The sequence below is a fragment of the Motacilla alba genome, chromosome 17 (assembly GCF_015832195.1).
Source record: "Motacilla alba alba isolate MOTALB_02 chromosome 17, Motacilla_alba_V1.0_pri, whole genome shotgun sequence".
NCBI classification, from domain to species: domain Eukaryota; kingdom Metazoa; phylum Chordata; class Aves; order Passeriformes; family Motacillidae; genus Motacilla; species Motacilla alba.
The window spans coordinates 3,495,762-3,513,202 of NC_052032.1; the positions used below are offsets into that span (position 1 = coordinate 3,495,762).

Sequence of the window (17,441 nt, forward strand, 5' to 3'; positions counted from 1 at the left end):
GCCTGCAGCCGTGGCTCCCCACAAAAGCTGCTGTCCCTTGCCCAGGGGCATGCACAGAGCAGGAGCCACGCCCAGGGCACAGGGCACTGCCAGCTCTGTTGACCCCCTCCATGGCAATGTGCCTTGGGGCTGGGAAGCACAAGACTGGCTTTGACCACAGGGATGACAAAACCCTGGACAAAGCCCTCTGCCTTCCACCCAAGGATCTCCCAGGCCTTTGCAGACACCAGGAATTAGATCACAGAGCCCCTCAAGTGACGGGTGAGTGCAATCACCCCTGCCTGGCAGATAGGGAAGATGACTTGGCAGCCCAGGCTGCCCAAGAGCCAGACCTGCTGGCTCCCAGCTCTGTGTGCTCACCACGGCAGCAGCCTCCATCAAAACCAGTGGCTCTTCCCTCTCCCAGTGCCCCTGGCAGCTGGGAACTGAGAGCTCACAACAGGCCAGTTTTATGGGCGTTGGGTTATTAGTAGGCTCTGTGGTTGCTCCAGCCTGTCTCTGACACCTTTTCAGAGCAGTCCAGTTCCCAGAGATATAAATAATTATATTTATGCATTATAGATATTCAACAAGAAAATGTCTGATATTATTAAATGGCAAGAGGTATCACTTGGAGCCCACTCCTGGAGACAGCCCTGCTCCAGGGATGTGCAATAAAGGCTTTGGAGGCTGTCAACATACTTAACTGGGAGGCGGTGGAGGGAAAGTATTAATCAAGGTCTTAAAAAGTTCTCGCTGACAGACTATTTGCCAGCTCTCACTTTAAATGCTTTTGTGGTCCCATAAAAAGTTTCATTACTCACTACAAAATGTGTTTTAATTATTGCAGTCACTCTGACATTAAGCCCTGGGTGTTTCTCTCTTGCTTGCTCTGTCTCTCCTCTGTCTCCTTGCCTCTTTGCTCTATTTTTCCTCTCTTACTGATCTGACTCCTGATATCCCTCTCAAGACAGAGGATGCCCTGGCTAATGAGCCAGATTGGAAAGCCCAGACCCTGTTCAAATGATACTAAAGGAGAAGTTAAAATTCAGATCTTGATATTATCCCTTTGCTCTGGAAACTCACTAATCCACAAAATTCAAACAGAAAATTCAACCCCCAAAAAGTATCTCAGAAGAGTGAAATGTCCACAATATGTGGGCAGGGGGCAGAAGGATTTGGTGTCTCTCTGATCTGAAGTATGTCCTACTAAGAGAAACAGCAACTTATAAACACATTTCACAATTTTGACACCTATTTCATCCCACCAGACACTTGGCCGCTTGCTCCAATCTGATCACATCAGCTGAGTTCATCCATCAGAGATAACCCTGTCCACCAGGCATGGATCTGCAAACCCAGAATTCTGAAAGTAGGTGTTATCCTGGAGTGTCCCATGGACTCACAGTGCCTCCAGCACTGTACTGGCAGACACTGCTTTTCCATTTCACCAGCTGCATGTCACACCCAAAGCAGCAGGAAGAGTCTGACCATTTGCCCCGTGTCTGGTGTGACACAGTGCTGACCCAAAAGGTGATTAACAATTCAACAACAGCATTGGAGATCCCTCCTTGCCCCCAGCAGCTCTCCTTACTTGTACAGACCATCTGGTTCCAGGCACTTGAAAATGACTGAATAGAGGCTGGTTTCAGGGACATCTCCGTGGCTCCGACCCGCTGCCACACAGGAGGTTGCCAGGCCAGAGAGCAAATCATCTGCAAAGCTCAAGGATTCTCCTGCAGAGCAAAGAGAGGAGCGAGACCAGAACATCAACACAGGTGAAGAACTACTGCTGAACACTTTAAAATCACTGTAGGCACATCTCTACGCAGGACACGCAGTCAACAAACTCCAGCTGGCTGTGGCATGTCCCAAGTCTGTGTGGAGAATGTCCCCTGTGGACAAAGCAAGGAGGAAACACACCTGAGCCATTAGCTTTGCAGGGATGGGGGCCAGGGCTAAGCCAGTGCATAGCCAGTGGCAATCACAGCACAGAGGGGACGTGTGGCCTCGCTGCAGACACTGCAGGCAGAACCACCATCCAGAGGTGGGCTACAGAAGATCTGGAAGCCTGGCTAAACACAGATCTCTTGCCCTTGCTGCATGTCCAGCTCTTAAACAAGGCATGGCCTTTTACAAACATTACCTGCCACAGCAAAAGGTGTTTCTGCTATGTTGGACTGACAGCAAAAAATACATATTTAGGGCTTGGGAGGAATTGTTCTCAATGTGATGGTTTTATTTTTATTTTTTTAATTTAATTTAATGACAGCCAGTAGCTTTGCATTCCCTTTCATCTGCACTCTGCCAGCTCCTGAAGCTCTGACTGGTTCTCCTTCAGTCATGTTGAAGAACACTTGCTTTTTTAAAGGCATTCAAAGAAAAAAACCCACTAATTAAAAATACTGAAAAAAAATTTTCCTTTTAATCTTCTGGTTTATAAAGCCTATTAAAGACTTAGATCATAACCCAGCTGAAACTGAAAATGCTCCATTTATTAAGGTTTTTGGGTATGGCTGTCCACTGCTGTGCAACCTGTCTCCTCGCAGTGGGCAGCCTGTCTATTGGCTAGAGCTCACTGCATTTAATTCCCATTTCACACTGGTGTAACTGAAAGCCTGAGGTACCACGGAGGAAAAGAAGACAGAGACTCTGCCCAGGCTGTGCCCTGTTCCCAGTGGTGGGAATCGGAGCAAGGCTGCTGCAGGTGATAGCTGTGCTGGTGTAAGCCTAGCTGGGCCCAGATTGCTGTGCTGGGTACCTTGTGCATGTGGAAATGTCAAGACATCGCAGCAGAGGGAGGAGAAGAATTCCCTTCTCAGCACTTCTGTTTTTCTAAAGGCAAAAGTGACTGAGGAGTACTGAAACGAAGCACCAGTTCTTGGTACAGACCCTAAAGAACAAGCCAGTGGTGTAACCAGCCCAGAACATCCCACTGTGAAGCTGCATTATCCAGGTAGAAGAAAAAATCCCCTCATCCCCAGCCCCCTAAACCGCATTTGCGTCTTGTCTCAAAACACACAACTCAGTAACAAATATCCCCCTTGGCTAGAGAAAAGAGCAGCAATAAATTCTTTTCCTCCCTGAAGGAATCCAAGCCTTAATTATTCATTTTAATGCTCCCAGCACGACTTGTTCTTTCCAAACTTTTTCAGGCAGCTCTGTCACCAGTCTCTGTAGCTCAACCCAGCTCCTGGACGCAGGTCAGTCCCAAATCCCAAGACAACTCAACAGGCAGGTTGGGTTGGCAGCAGGAAAATCCCTGCCTGGAAGTCACGAGCCCTGCCCGGCCTTCAACAAGTCCCTCAGCTCTGGGTTTATGGTTTAAGCAAACAAACAAACCCCTATTGCTCATTTCCAATTTTCATTTCCATCCCTTTTCCTACAACATTGGGCTGGATTGGGGAACTCCCTGTCACCAGGAGTCATTGAGAACAGACTCTGCCATGACTTCCAAACCTGATGAATCACCAACAAAGAAGCAGGACCAGAATGTGGTGTTGAAGTAGAGCAAAGGGCTTTAAGGATCTTCCAGCCTCAAGCAACTTCTCTTCTGACCAGGAAGAAGTTTCCTGGGGGGACAGATCATCCCATGGATGAATGCTGTGGGATTTCACACCTTCCTCTAAGCATCTGATGAGGGCTAGGAAAGAAAATAGCTGGGCAGAGATTGCAGTGAGAGCTGGGAGAGGCCAAGGGGACTTGGAGTCCAAGATCTGGACTGGGCAGCCCCCAGGTAGGAGGATCAGCCAGGATATCTGTGCCAGGGAGCACAAGAGATGGCATGGGCTGAGACAGGGAGAGGGTGGAAGCAGACTTGCAGGAGACTGGAAATGAGATGGAAAATGTCATGAGCAACCATTGAATCAAGGAATGTATTATGGCCAGGTTGGACAGGGCTTGGAGCAACCTGGTCTGGTGGAAGGGCAGGACAGGCCCAAGGCAGGGTGGTTGGAATGAGATGATCTTTCAGGTCCTTTCCAACACAGACCATTCTATGATTAAAAGTGCACAGCTAACTTTCTCTAGGACACGCACTAACATCTGAAAGCTCATCTTCCATGGTCTTTCTGGGTAGTTTTGAGGGAACAGGCTGGCAGGGAGCACTGCCCTGACACACAGCAGCAGCTGCTTCCCACGGTGGTCTGGTTTGCCATGGATCAGACCTGCCCACGGAGTGGAGTGCATTTCTGTCCCCCTGCACAGGAGGAAATGAAGATTGCAGGGTCTGCCAACAATGTCTCCACTTGGATTGAGCGAAAAACCTTGCAATAAAGTCCGCAAAGCAAGAGGGTGCTTTTTGCTCAATCCTGAACATCTGAGGAACTCTCCCCTCTTGTTGGCTCTGCAAAGCAAAGAGGTTATCATGAAAAATAGATACTAACAAAGATGCTGGAACCTCAGCCCCAAGGCTGGGAGTTTTTCTGTACCTCTACAAGCAGCAGTGAGATCACTGGTGGTGCCAGACTGCACAGACCATGGAGCAGTGGCAGGGAAGGGACACCCTGGGGACAAGGCAGCTACCCAGAGCTGTCAGTCTGCAGCCAGTGCAGGGAGCTGCTATTCCCTGCTCTCCCCTGGGCAAAGCAGAGCACACAGAGACTCTATTTGTTCATCTCACAAAAGAGAAGGCAGAGACCCTTCAGTCCTCAGGGCCTGAGAGCAGCTGGAATGAAATTTCCTAAGCTTTCTTTAGGAGCAGAAAACAATTTACTCCCTAGATTTAGACTGGGACTTTGTCAGTAGAACAGAGCTGAAGCAACAACTGCTTTTGGTGGAACGGTGAGAGGATTATCATAAATCAGAGAATGGTTTGGATTGGAAGGGACAAGAAAGATCATCCCCTTTCACCTCACCCCAACCACAGACAGGGACCTTCCACTAGACCAAGTTTCTCCAAGCCCTCTCCAACCTGGCATTGGACACTTGGGCCACTTGATTGACCAGTAATGTTGCCCTACCAAGAAAAAGTGATCCTGGGATCATGAAGCAGCAGGAGAACACTGACCCAGCTGCATGAGGCCACGGGAGGACTAAGTGCACTGCATTCCTCAACTGTGCTCAAGACCAAGGCACAGGAAAAGAAGGAGAGAAGATTTCACAGGGAAAGAACAAAAAGCCCAAATTCCCTAATCAAAACAGAGGAAAAAAAAAGGCCAAATAGAGACACATGACTGTGAACACATCAACAGGGCAGGCACTCAGATGGAAAAGCAATAGTTAGGTTAATGGGAAGTAATGGCAAGAGGATGTAAATTGGACATGGATAAATGGATGGTCTACTCCTGCAAAGGGCAAATAACCCAACCATCCTTTAGGAAGGAGTTTGATCACTTTATAAAAGGGATTATATGGATAAGTAGCTCGTGATGGAAAGCAAAGGGGCTTCTTTTCCCATCTGGACTTGTGTTCTTACACATCCCGCCAGCAAATATGAAGAAGGATTTCAGCCTCCCAAAGCAGCCCTGAAGCACAAACCTTCTAGATTGCCTGAGTATCTTTGCTCGTGTTATTAAATTTCAGAAAGAATCCAAAGGTTCTCTGCAGAGTAAATGATAGCTAAGTAGATCATCTCTGTGGAGTAGGAGATATTTTATTGACCAGACAGACATCTGTGTCCTTCATTAATAGTAATAAATAATTGATGTCACACTAAATAAAGCAATAAGCTGTTACAGATATCAAGGACAAATAACTGGCTCCTATGAGGATGCCTCACCTGCGTTCACTTCTCAGTAGTAAAAAACCCAAAGCAGAGCTCAAAATCACTATGGAAAATGCTGTGCACAGAGCAAAAAATGTCACTTGCTGCTCACTGATTACAAATCATGGGGCAGTTCTGCTCAGCAATGGGATGCTGACACTCCTAAGTGCAAGGAGTTAATATCCTTGCAAGACTTTCTTCTCCCTCATTTCCATGCCTTCCCAGGGCTGATCTACCCCAAACCATCCACCTCCCAGGCAGCTTTTGAAAATCCATCTCTGCTCTACTAATAACTGTCAGGAAGATGCAGCTCCCTCCAGGTGGCATTTCCCTTCTCTCTCCTTGCTACTGCCTTGTCCTCATCCACAGGCATGGCTGTGGCATTTTGCAGATCTCCTCTTTTTGGTTTTCTAAGCATCTTTTACATAGACTCTGGTGGTGTGGCTCTTCATAAAACAGAGGAAAATAACAGCAAGGGCTTTGCAGATTTCTCCTGGCCACAGCAGGCATAGCCAGGGGTCATCCCGCTGGTGGCACTCTGGGATAACCACCCAGGAACTCAAGGCCATCTCTGGAGGAGAAGGAGGAGGAGGAGAAGGACATCCCCAGCTCAGCTGCCTGTCTGCAAGGGTGAGCTGGCAGTGTGCTCTCCAGAGAGCACACTTCTTGTGGCAGGAGGCTCAGACGGGCAGGAACGGGGGCTGAGGAATGGAAATGGCTGGGAGCAGGCTCAGACCGCTCGCACACAGCATCCAGCAGCCTCAGCCTGCCTCAGTCCTTCCACTGCGGCCGTGCCAGCGCCCTGCAGTTGCGGACAGCAGGCTGGATGAATCACCTATCAACCATCCCACCGAGGGCAGGGCGAGCTACGGCGCTGAGTTCAACCAGACTAAACAAGAGAGCGAGGCCAGCAGCCTCCAGGAGGCTCGAGGAGCAAAAGGAAGCTCTGGGACCCTCACAGGCGTTCCCACACCTTCAGCCCACGCGCCTGTGCCAAGAGCAGCATGGAGAAAACCCAGGCGCTGCAAACCAAAGTGGAAATTAAGACGAGAGGAGACCTCCCTGCTGCCATTCACCTTCAAGATTCCTAGAAAGAGCACAAAGGGGAAAGTAGGAAGGCACCAATGTCTCTGTCTTGACAGCTTCTTTACTGGGTTGGATGAAACCAACCCTGCAATGTTACCAGGCGCTTTCCCCTGATTGTGGTTTTCTCTCCCTGTCTTTCTCCCCTTTGCTTTTTTTCAACCTGTTTTCAATTTACTCTTGTGGCATCTCTGACTGTGACCTCATTCTGGTACTTAAGGGGAAAAAAAAAAAGAAAAAAAAAAGAGAGAGTGTCCTTTAAAAAAGAAATGAAAGAAATCATATTTTATTTAGTTTGGTTGGTTTTGAAGCTTTAGCAGAAGAAAGATTAACCTTTTCTGCCTAACTTAATGAAAACAAGGAGAAAGGCTGTATGGATAAATAAATATCTGTGTGGGTATGGAGCAGGCACGATCGTGTTACAGCCCCGGTGGAGCTGTAATGGGGAACAGGCGCGTTCCTGCGCAGCAGCTCCCAATTCCCGATCCATTTTCAAGGAAAGAAAAACAGAGTAGAATGTCAGAGGCCCAAGTGGGCATAAATGAGGGAGCCAAGAGAAGGCAGATGGGGCCCAGCGAGGACCTCCGTCCCCAGCAGTGACCTCCAGAGCAATGCCAGCGCAGCAGATGGAAAAAGAGACCTTACTCCACTTCCCCTTGCCAGGTTTTGGTTCCTGAAATGAAGAAACAAATGGCATGCTTGGCCCTCCAAGTCTGTCACCTTTTGGGGGTCCTTGCCTCACCCTCCTCTTCTCCTGGGGCTTTCCCTTGAAGGAGGGGAGGACCAGAGGAGGGCTGTGAGCAGAAGGCCTGGACCAGGTTTTTGGATGAGTGGATGTGGAGCACAGGTTTGCAGGGTGGCTCCTCCACCGTGAGGTTGTACCTGGGTTTAACGTGCTTTGGATCTGGCACTCAGTGGGTGAAGGCAGTGATAGGTGGTTGGTTTGTCTTGGAAATGATGGGCTGATTTAAATTAGTGTAACATAACTTCAGGCGACGGAGCTGTTCCGATTTACATCAGCAGATGGTCTGTCTCGCTGCCTAGATCATTAAAAGCAAACCATCCCTACTGATCCTGGTGGAATGATGTCAAAACCTCCTTCCCTACATGGCTTGCCAGATAATAAAAGAAGTAAAAAAGGCCCAGTTATTACTAAAAATTTTCTGCCCACATTCTGGGAGCATCCATGCACACTAGCCTCTCATGTTAGATGGGAGCCTAAATCCCACGCCCCAAAACCCTGTAGCTTCAGAATATTGTCTTTGTTATGGCTTTTCTAAAAGACACATCCATCAGGAATCTCTCTGGCTGGGCACAGGTTGTCTAGGCTGAGGCAGAAAAGCCAGTGATTATGCTGCAACTTCGGGCACAGCTTGTGCTTGACTTCCCAACCTGTACCAAGGTGCAAACTGCAGTTCCCTGAACAGCTTCACCTTTTTGAAGTTCTGAATTTTGGGGGAATTTTCTTCCTATGTGTGTATGCTACTAGACATGTTAATAATGATGAAGAGTTTTCTTCTGGACTTCCATCTCCTCTGGACCTGCATCTCCTCTAGGTTTCCATCACCAGGTCCTCTGGTGATGGAAGACAGCACTTGCAGATGACTAAATTTAAGGAGCAAGGCTTTAGTTGAGCTGAGAGCAAAAGTTGCATTCCAGGGTCAGAGAAGCCACTTAAATGCCTTCACTGGTGCTCTTCAGGGCTGGAATTGCATGAAGCCACCAAGTGGAGCTGAAAGATGAGCTGTTCTCATCAAGAGAGCCAGTCAAAAAGAGGGAAATTATCTTAATTTGCATGAGCTGCAATGTTCTATGATGCACAAGGTTAAACATGAATGTATTCTTCTCTCAGGCTCATCAATAGGACTGCCTGCTCCTTCATCTGAGCTCTTCACAGACTGCTTATCACAGATATTCCACAGTCAATGTCCAAGACCTCAGAAAAAATGCTTTTACTCATGTAAAAACACATCCCCAAAGCAGTGTGCTGCTGGAGAAGAGGGGGAATTAAAGCATTTCATTCTGTGCTGTGAGCCCTCCAGGATTTCTCAAGGTTCACTAGGTTGCTAAGGGTCAGCCCCAGCCAGACACGAGCTGACTCTGCTGCGCTCAGAGACATCCAGGCATGAGCCAGTTCCAATCTCAAAGCCACGTATTCACATTAGCACGCTGGAGAGTCCAAGGGAATGTCTCTATTCCCTGGAGCTTGTCTCGGGCTCTGCAGCATGTTAAAATAGTAAGTTGATTTCAAGGCAAAGTGGGAGCCCATTTCTACTGGGAGTTGTGCAGGCATGAAGCACAGCTCTGTCCTCAGATCCTTCTTGTCTGGCAGAGGATTGTGTCCATCAGCACAGAGCGAGTTCTCACTCTCATCGCCACAGATCTCGTTCCCACCCTTATTCTTGCTTTCTTTTCATATTTAGCTTCTTTTAAATTAGAGATTTCTAACACTGCACCAATGATCCACAGCCCTTGTGGTCCCCAAGGCCCATAGCTGGCAGTCTGTAGCAGATCCAAGGACTGCATGGAGCCTTACGTTCCCCAGGAATCCCACCAGCCCTGCTGCAGCCCCAAAGCCACTTCCTCCAGCACTAACTGACGTGTCAGACACTGCAGAGATGGCAACAAAACCTGAATAATAATCTCACTCCTTAAATGCACCAGGGCACTTTTTTCCTCCAATTCCTGGAGGAATGAGCTACTATCTGAAAATTACTGCCAAATTTTGGATGCAAACACTGCACCAAGGACCTGAGCTTCACCAGTCCAGAGGGCTGGGAGGTTCCATCTTCTGCTGGGATTCACATGGCTAAATCTGAAGTGAAGCAGTTTTCACCATGAGCTATGTCTGAGGACAAATCCTGGGAAGCTTCCTAAAGAAAGGCCACAAATATTGAAATACCACAGCAGCAGGAAGGGAAAGGAACAATCCCTAGAATTAAACTCAGTGTGCAATAATTGCTGAAACCATAATTATGTCGGGTAATTTGTCAAATCAAATTCATGTAAACCTATGGTGAAAAGTCATCAACTGGTCTGTGCTTCATAACTCCTTGCACTTATTGGGAAAGTGGAATTTTTGGGCTTTTATATTCCCAGAGTTGCCTGACTCTGTTCTCAGTCCCTTCTTACACTTCATAGCCTAGTTCTGGAAAGTGGACCAAACCACTACCTGTAATGGCAACACATTCAAAGAAAGTCTTTAGGTACTTGAAATATTTAAATATTTTTGGCCCCATTTATTCTAAAGAGAGGTCATGTGCAGAGATGCTGATGAATTAGTGATAAGACTTTGGACCAGCACATTCTGAAGCACTCAGCAAACCTAACTGCAGCCAAACCTGCAGGCTGCTGCCCAACCAAGACTTAAAAAATTGGTCCTTATGGAGGAACCTGCATGGAAGCAGACCTCTTATTTGGCCCTCCTCTGCAGTTTTGAACATTTGAGAATGGGGGGGCAGGTCCTCAGCTCATAAAATCTCCTGTAGCTCCCTTGAAGTCAATGGAACAATAACAATTTACACTTGTTGAGTTTCTGCATCCTGGCTGTGAGCTCTTTGGAACAAGGACACCATAATGATTATTACAGATATTCTTGATCACTTGTCTGAGGCGGACTAGAGAACAGCACTGTGTAAGAAAATAGAGGGTTGGTTTGCTGTGATTTCCAAAGAATTATTGACCCGTATCTTGCAAACATTTACACATGTTTAGCTTTACTCATGTGAGTTGTTCCATTACACTCGTGTGCCAGATAAACTAATGTACATGCTTGCAGAACCGAGGTTAAAACTTGTGCAAACACAGTGAGTTCTAAATATTTTTGTAGATACGTTGTTACCTCAGACTCAGAGGAGAAAGCCTCTCATTTGGCTGTGCCTCTTCCCATAACTCTCCATCTATCCAAGCAGGCATCACAAGAGAAGCCAAAGGCAATACCAAGATAAAACTGAAAAAATGAGCCATTATCTGACCCAGCTCAGAAGCTAGAAAAGATCCACTTGGTCAGGACTAACGTATGCAAGAGTTGACATCAGTTCTTGAACAAGGAATTACCTAAATTATTGGAGTACCTGCACAGCAGCTTTCTTAACACAGGTCATTAATCATTCACTTACTGATTTTCCAATAATGGAGTTAACATTTCTTCACAGTTTTCATCCATTAGAAGGCTCAAGAAATGAGGAAAGAGCTGGGACTCTTGTTTGTGAGGAGTCAACCTCAGCACCCATCATCACCTCTGCAATCCCTCCATCTCCTGTCCCCCTGCACAGACCCCCTGCTCACAAGAACAGAATATAATCCTTTATTTCTTAAATTGAGGTGATCTCAAGGACCAAACCAGTGCCAATGAGGTGTCTGACAGGTGGAGACTCCACACAGGCCACTAATACCTCTGACAGTGTCATTTACACCCATCAGCCAAGACTCGAGCTGTGCCACACCTGTGTCACAGAGGCTGCAGGGTCAGGACAGACCACAGCCAAAGGAGCAGGGGTGCAGAGAAATCGCTTTTCCAATATAGCAGGGAAAAGGCAAATCTGAGGCTATGACTAGAGGCCCAATCCTGCTCTCTCACCACTTATAGCTGATTTTCATCCCTAAAGGACTATTAATCATTTCTTACAAGTGTGCAACCTCCAGGCACTGAGGACACCTGCCAGTGGCATACAGCAGGATGTTGGTGTGGCATTGCCTTCTGCTCCCAATTTTAAGTCATCCTAGAAAGCACAGCAAATCAATCCTGTCCTGCACAGGCAAGGGGAGATGTTAGTAGTCAGATCTGATGGATGATGTGCCCTGGGAGCCCATCTCACCAAAGGCATGCTGTGGTGGGAACAGCCTTTTGACTCCTAAATGTCCTTGGCAAAGTGAGGTATCTGGGCACACTTCCCACCCCCAGGACCACTGATCCCTCTAGGATGGTTCGTTGGAGACGTGTCATCGCCAGCAACTGTGCAACATCTGACCACTCAGATGACAAAAGACAGATTTCCAGAATGAACAGAGCAGGATTAAGCCAAGTGGTAAATGGATTCCAGGGCTGTTCCAGGATCTGTGCTGACGAGGGAAGCCAGGGGCAGGTACCCAACCCAGAGCTCATGCAGTGAGGTTATCACTTCCCTCTTTTCTTCAAACCCCTAAATAGAACCCAAACATCACTTGGGCCATGTTAGAGAGATAAGATGAGTCTCTCCCATCCCTTGCAAAGCCTGAAATAGAAGCCCTGCTACTCTGTATCTGAAGCATCAAGCATAAGATGTTGACATTTAGCAGTAGGGGAAATTGCCCAAACAATGAACCCTCCAGGTCTCTCTTCTCCCTTCCCTTTCCCCAGTCCTCTGGAAAATGTTCATGAAGTGAAGTGGAAAAAAAAACCAAAAAACCCTAACCCAAACCCCAACAACCCAAACCCAACCTTCTGTGGAAATAACATGTAGAGGAGAATGAGTCAGGCTCTGTTAACTACGCAAGGATCACCGGCCCTGCAGACAGGGATGATTCACAAGGCAGCAAGAACTACAAGGTAGAAGAGACCAAACAGAGGATGCAGAACCAAAGTTGTATCAAATAAGAGAAGGAAATAATAAATTAAATGGTCAAGACACCTTGCTCTTTATCAAACATCACTCAGCTGACCTAAGATGACTCACTTGATAATGGTGAGGTTATTCACTGGGTGCTTTGTCCAGACTTTCCTTATGAGAAGGACAACCAACAGTCTGTAAGACTTCAATGCGTCCCCATTTCCTGCTCCTCTCTCTTCTCCCCCTTTCTGAGATGCTCACTCACTGAGAGCCTCATCTCCCTGTTGCTTCTGCTTCCACTGCTCCGTTCCCACACCCATTCCCTTGAAATTCAGCAGCGTTATGTGATTCTGTTTTCCCTATAAAAGATGCCTTCAAGGAGATGAGAAAAGCAGAGCCTATTTAGGAACACAGCATGTCATGGGGAGGCCCTCCTGGATGCCACTGGCTTAGAAAGTACATTGTCACAAGAGATGGAGAGTATGAGGCTCAGGTACCTGGGGTGAATTCTGCCTGCCAGAATGCTCTCCTGCTATTCCTCCATTCCTCCTCCTCACCCTCCTTTTATCTAATAAGCATAAAAATTCAAACAGAAAATACTTGCCCTGAAAAAAAGAAAAAAACCAAAAAACCAAAACTGAACACAAAAAAAGGGGAACAAAAAAAAAAAAAAAAAAAAAAAGTCCTCCCTCTGCACTTCACAATGAGAGCTGTAAAACTTTTTCTGCTTGGAAAATTCTCCCGGTCAGTTTTTCCTACTGTTTAATCCCTGCTTTCAGTTACACAGAATGAGTAAACACATTTTATAAGGTTCTAATTCATACCTAACCCATACAGTTTATGGCTTAACATAGTAAAATACACACACACACAGACACACATGCACTTTTTATACACATACATATATATACACAGAACCACAGACACACATGGATAAACCAGCCTTGCCCCCACTCCTGGAGCCTGCCAGCAGCAGGTCTGATCTCTGCAGCGTGTGCTGTGCCTTGAAAAGCAGCAGGTCTGATCTCTGCAGCGTGTGCTGTGCCTTGAAAACAGCCTGGGCTGCTGAGGTGTGAGTTAGGTGGCCCGGGGAGTAGATTCCACCCTAGAATCCTGCAACCTCCTTTGTAATAAAAGATTAGTCAGTGTTGTTAAGAGAACAGTGGGATGCACTGCTCCATCCTTGGAGGACTGGAGAATGCCTCCACATGGGATCCCAGGAACAATTTCTGCCCACTCTCTGCCCAGCAAGCACCTGGAGTGAAAGCCATGGCAGGGAGCAGCCAAGGCTGGGCTGGAGGAGCTGCAGGGAGCTGGGATGCCATGTGGCCTTGGCCAGGTATCAGGAAAGCTTAACAGAATCATGGAATCATTAGGATTGGAAAAGACTTCCTAAATCATTGAATCCAAGTTATGACCAATCCCCACCCTGTCAACTGGGCCAGAGAACTGAGTGCCACTGAGCAGGCACTGTTACATCCTTGTTTTTCCTTCTCTTCATTCTTTCTGCCCACTGCTGCTGTTTCAATTTTTCAAGTGCAGTGATCAGCTTGAAGCCTCACTCTCTTAATTCTGGGAGGTTTTTAGATACACAGTTCCTCCACGGGTATGGAAAAGCACTGCAGGTCATCAAGGTGGGCTGATGGGCACCATTTAAGACCATCCTGGCCACTTCTGTGATAATTTATCACTGGAAAGCACAGACAAAAGCCATGGCTCAAGGTGGCAGTTGTCTCCAGCCACCCAAAATGTGAGGGGTGGACTTCAGACCCCTTAATGCTGTTTTCATTCTCCTCCTCCTCCCCCCAAGAAAATAAACCAAGTGATTATTTCCTGAATGTGCTGGTCTGAGGGCAAAATTTTCCTGTGAGAGCCAAGTGGCTGGAAAGGGAAGGCGAGGAAAATATTTGCCAAGTTTGTCAATGACCTCTTATTCCATTTTTCTTATTAATGTTTATTTAGACATAATATGAGACAAACCTGCTCAGACCACAGTAATGTGGGTGATTCCACTGTTACTCTCCTTGTGCCAGCTACTGGAAGGGAGGGAGGAGCGGAGGGAGGAGGGAAGGAAAAGCAGAAAAGTGAAAGAGTGTCAAGGAGTTTGCAGACAATTTTGAGAGAGTCACGGGCTTTCATCTTGGCTTAGCAGGAGATGAGATGCTTGGAGAAAGCCAGTGCTTCCATGGACACATGATGGGCAAAGAGGCCGGATAGCCCAGCCTTCCTGGCTGATACTCAAGGCACAGGTGTAGCCCTGAGAGAGAAATTATGTCATTATAGAGCCCTCTTTTCTTTTTTTTTTTTTTTTCCTCCTTTTAATGAGATGAAGACAAGGAGAATAAACCACAAGCCCAGGTTTAGTAAACGTGTAAGATGAGCCTGATGCATTTCTTCAGCGAGACAGCTCATTCCCTAGACAGGAGAGCTGAGGTACAATCTCATTTATCTGGGTATCCAGAGGCACCGTGATGCAACACAGGTAATTATTAGGTATGCTTGAAAAGATGGGAATTAGCAGAATTATACAGCAGGTAAGGGACTGAGCATGGACAGATGAAAATGGGCAATGCTGAGAAGAGAGTGATGGGAACTCAGTTATCACTACCAGAGCTCCTCAATGATCAGCCTTGTAATCAATCTTATTTCTCCCTGGAAATACAGCAATAGTTTTAGCACCGATGAAGTGGTGCATTATTAAGGCAGCAGGGGATCAGTCAAAAGAAATTAAAATAACTTGAGGGCTATAGCAATGAAATTGAATGAATTTTAATATTTAAAAAATGCAAATTAGGTTAAAGATGGTCATAAAATAGTTCTTTTGTTAGCAGGAACTTCTCCAGACAGAAAGAAAGGAGGAGACGGAGGAATACCTGGATGCACTGGCTGATCTCAGCAAAACCACATGGGAACTGGAGAAAAGGAAAAGAAGTTCTTGGATCTCTTTAAAATGATCTTTCAGGTGAAATTAGGAAGAATCAAAGCGTTTGACAGCAAAAGGCTGAATGTGGTGGCCCACTATGTGCCTCGACAGAAAATCACAGAGTCTCCAGTCCAGTCTCTTCAAAGTGGGACCAAATGTGGACACAGGGCATGGCTGCTCGGGGCTGAATTTTGGAAAGCTTCAGGGACTCATCCATGAGCCACATAGCTGGTGTTTAAACCACCAATAGGTTTAAAACCACCGTAAACCAGTATATCAGCAGTAAGTGTTTGAAGAAGTTAACATGTTTTAAACATTTACATATCAAGCAAACAGAGCAGAAGCTTTAAAGCAGTTTGATATTAATTACAATCACTATTCTTTTGTGTTGCTTCTAGAAGACAAAACCAGCAGAGACCATAATGAACTCTTCAGGAGCTGAAATCCCACTGGACTGTGGTGTCCAGGAGGAAAGTCCAGGGCACCTCTGGGTTCCCAAACTGGCTGGAGGAGACAGCTGGGAGCATGTCCCCTGTTGCCCTCCACTGGATAGCAGGAGAATGTCACACTGCTGTGTCATGTCTGGGGACAGCACATCCCCGAAGCATCTCCTCTTTCAGCAGGGGTAATGGTTTGTGCTCTGGGAACACAGCAGCTGAACTCGAGCTCTGTTTTTGCTCTGGCTGTGTCTCATGTAGCAACAGCTGGGGGACATAGGTTTGCTCAAACCACAGCCAGACGATTGGAAATAAAAACGATATTCATATATTAATTAACATCTGGTAACTCGTCTAATTACACGATACAATGTGCATGAGCTTTTTGTTCTCTCCATATTTTATGCATTGAATGAAAACTAAACAAATGTTGCAAAAGCAACACTGCAGATGCAAAAAAACAACCACTGTCCAAATCTGTACTTGTAACACTTACTGACCCATCAGTTTAATTAATATGCAAAGGAGGGCATGACTGAACCATGACCATAAAGATGGTGGTGACACTGAACTGGAATTAACATCCAGCCTGCTCCAACCTGGCCATTTTTCATTCCCTTTGCATGTATTCCTTATAAAAAATAAATAACAATTTGTTCAACTGAGCACCTCAGGGCCTGATTTAGCAAATTATTACTTAACCATTTTCAAAAGCTGCTTTTAATAGGCCCTAAAAACAAGGCTGTAAAACATTATCCCAAAGAAAAGGAGCTGATGCCACCCTGCCTATGCAAACCACCTGACAGCAAGTGGTGCTTTCTGCCACGCTTTTGGGATGGAAATAGAAGAGAAGGAGGGGAGGAAAGCCAGATTAACTGACAAAAGTAATCTCTCAGGTTGTCTGTGGTAACATATCATCCTGTGCAGCCTGCAGGGAGGGGTGACAGGACAGCTGGTGGCTCCCAGGGAGGTGATGGGGACAGTGTGCATCTGCACGAGGATGTGGTGGGCAGGAAGAGAAAAGCTGAACACTGCTTAGGGCTGGGTCTTTTGAGGCAGGTGTTTTTTCTCCAAGAAAGCTGGAGAGGGACTTGTGACAAGGGCCTGAAGCAACAGGACAAGGGGAATGGCTTCAAACTGCCAGAGGACAGGGTTAGATGGGATATTGGGAAGAAATTCTTCACTGTGAGGGTGGGGAGGCCCTGGCACAGGGTGCCCAGAGAAGCTGTGGCTGCCCCATTTGTGGAAATGTCCAACGTCGGGTTGGATGGGGCTTGGAGCAACCTGGGAGAGTGGAAGGTGTCCCTGCCTGTGGCAGGAGGGTGGAGGACCATCAGATGCCATCCCACAGGCCCATGTGCCACCCACTTAAGAGACCAAAATCACAGACAGCATAACCCAGCAGCACATCTGCAGAGCCACGTGGACATTGCCCCATAAGAGCTGGCACCCACAAGATCAGAGATCACCATCCTGGTCTGTGGGCACCAGCTGGGCTGGAAAGCCCAGGCAAAGAGCAACACTCAATCCAACTCTTCAGGGCTGTGTGCTTCAACTCCGCCTTCCCTAAATGAGAATTACAAGAGTTCCCTGTCCCAGAGATGGGTGCTCAGAAAAATAAAAAGTCATGAGAGATTAAATGCTGATGGAATGATGCCTCAGAGCAAGAAGTAAGAAATTCATCTCCTGGAGTATCCCACTTCCCTCACTCAAATTCTTGGTGCCACCTAGAACCAAGTGGGGCTTACACCTCACTCACTAAATTGGGACATTTGGTAAATAACAGC

General features: G+C 46.9%; 1 protein-coding gene across 1 annotated transcript in view; it reads right to left on the reverse strand.

Annotated features, from left to right (window-relative positions):
* The window catches only part of ASTN2 (astrotactin 2), a 323,686-nt gene that overhangs the window by 28,663 nt on the left and 277,582 nt on the right, over positions 1–17,441 (reverse strand). The window contains exon 20 of the mRNA XM_038156713.1: positions 1,574–1,715. Coding sequence (XP_038012641.1) covers positions 1,574–1,715 — 142 coding nt within the window. The remainder of the gene's footprint in view (positions 1–1,573; positions 1,716–17,441) is intronic.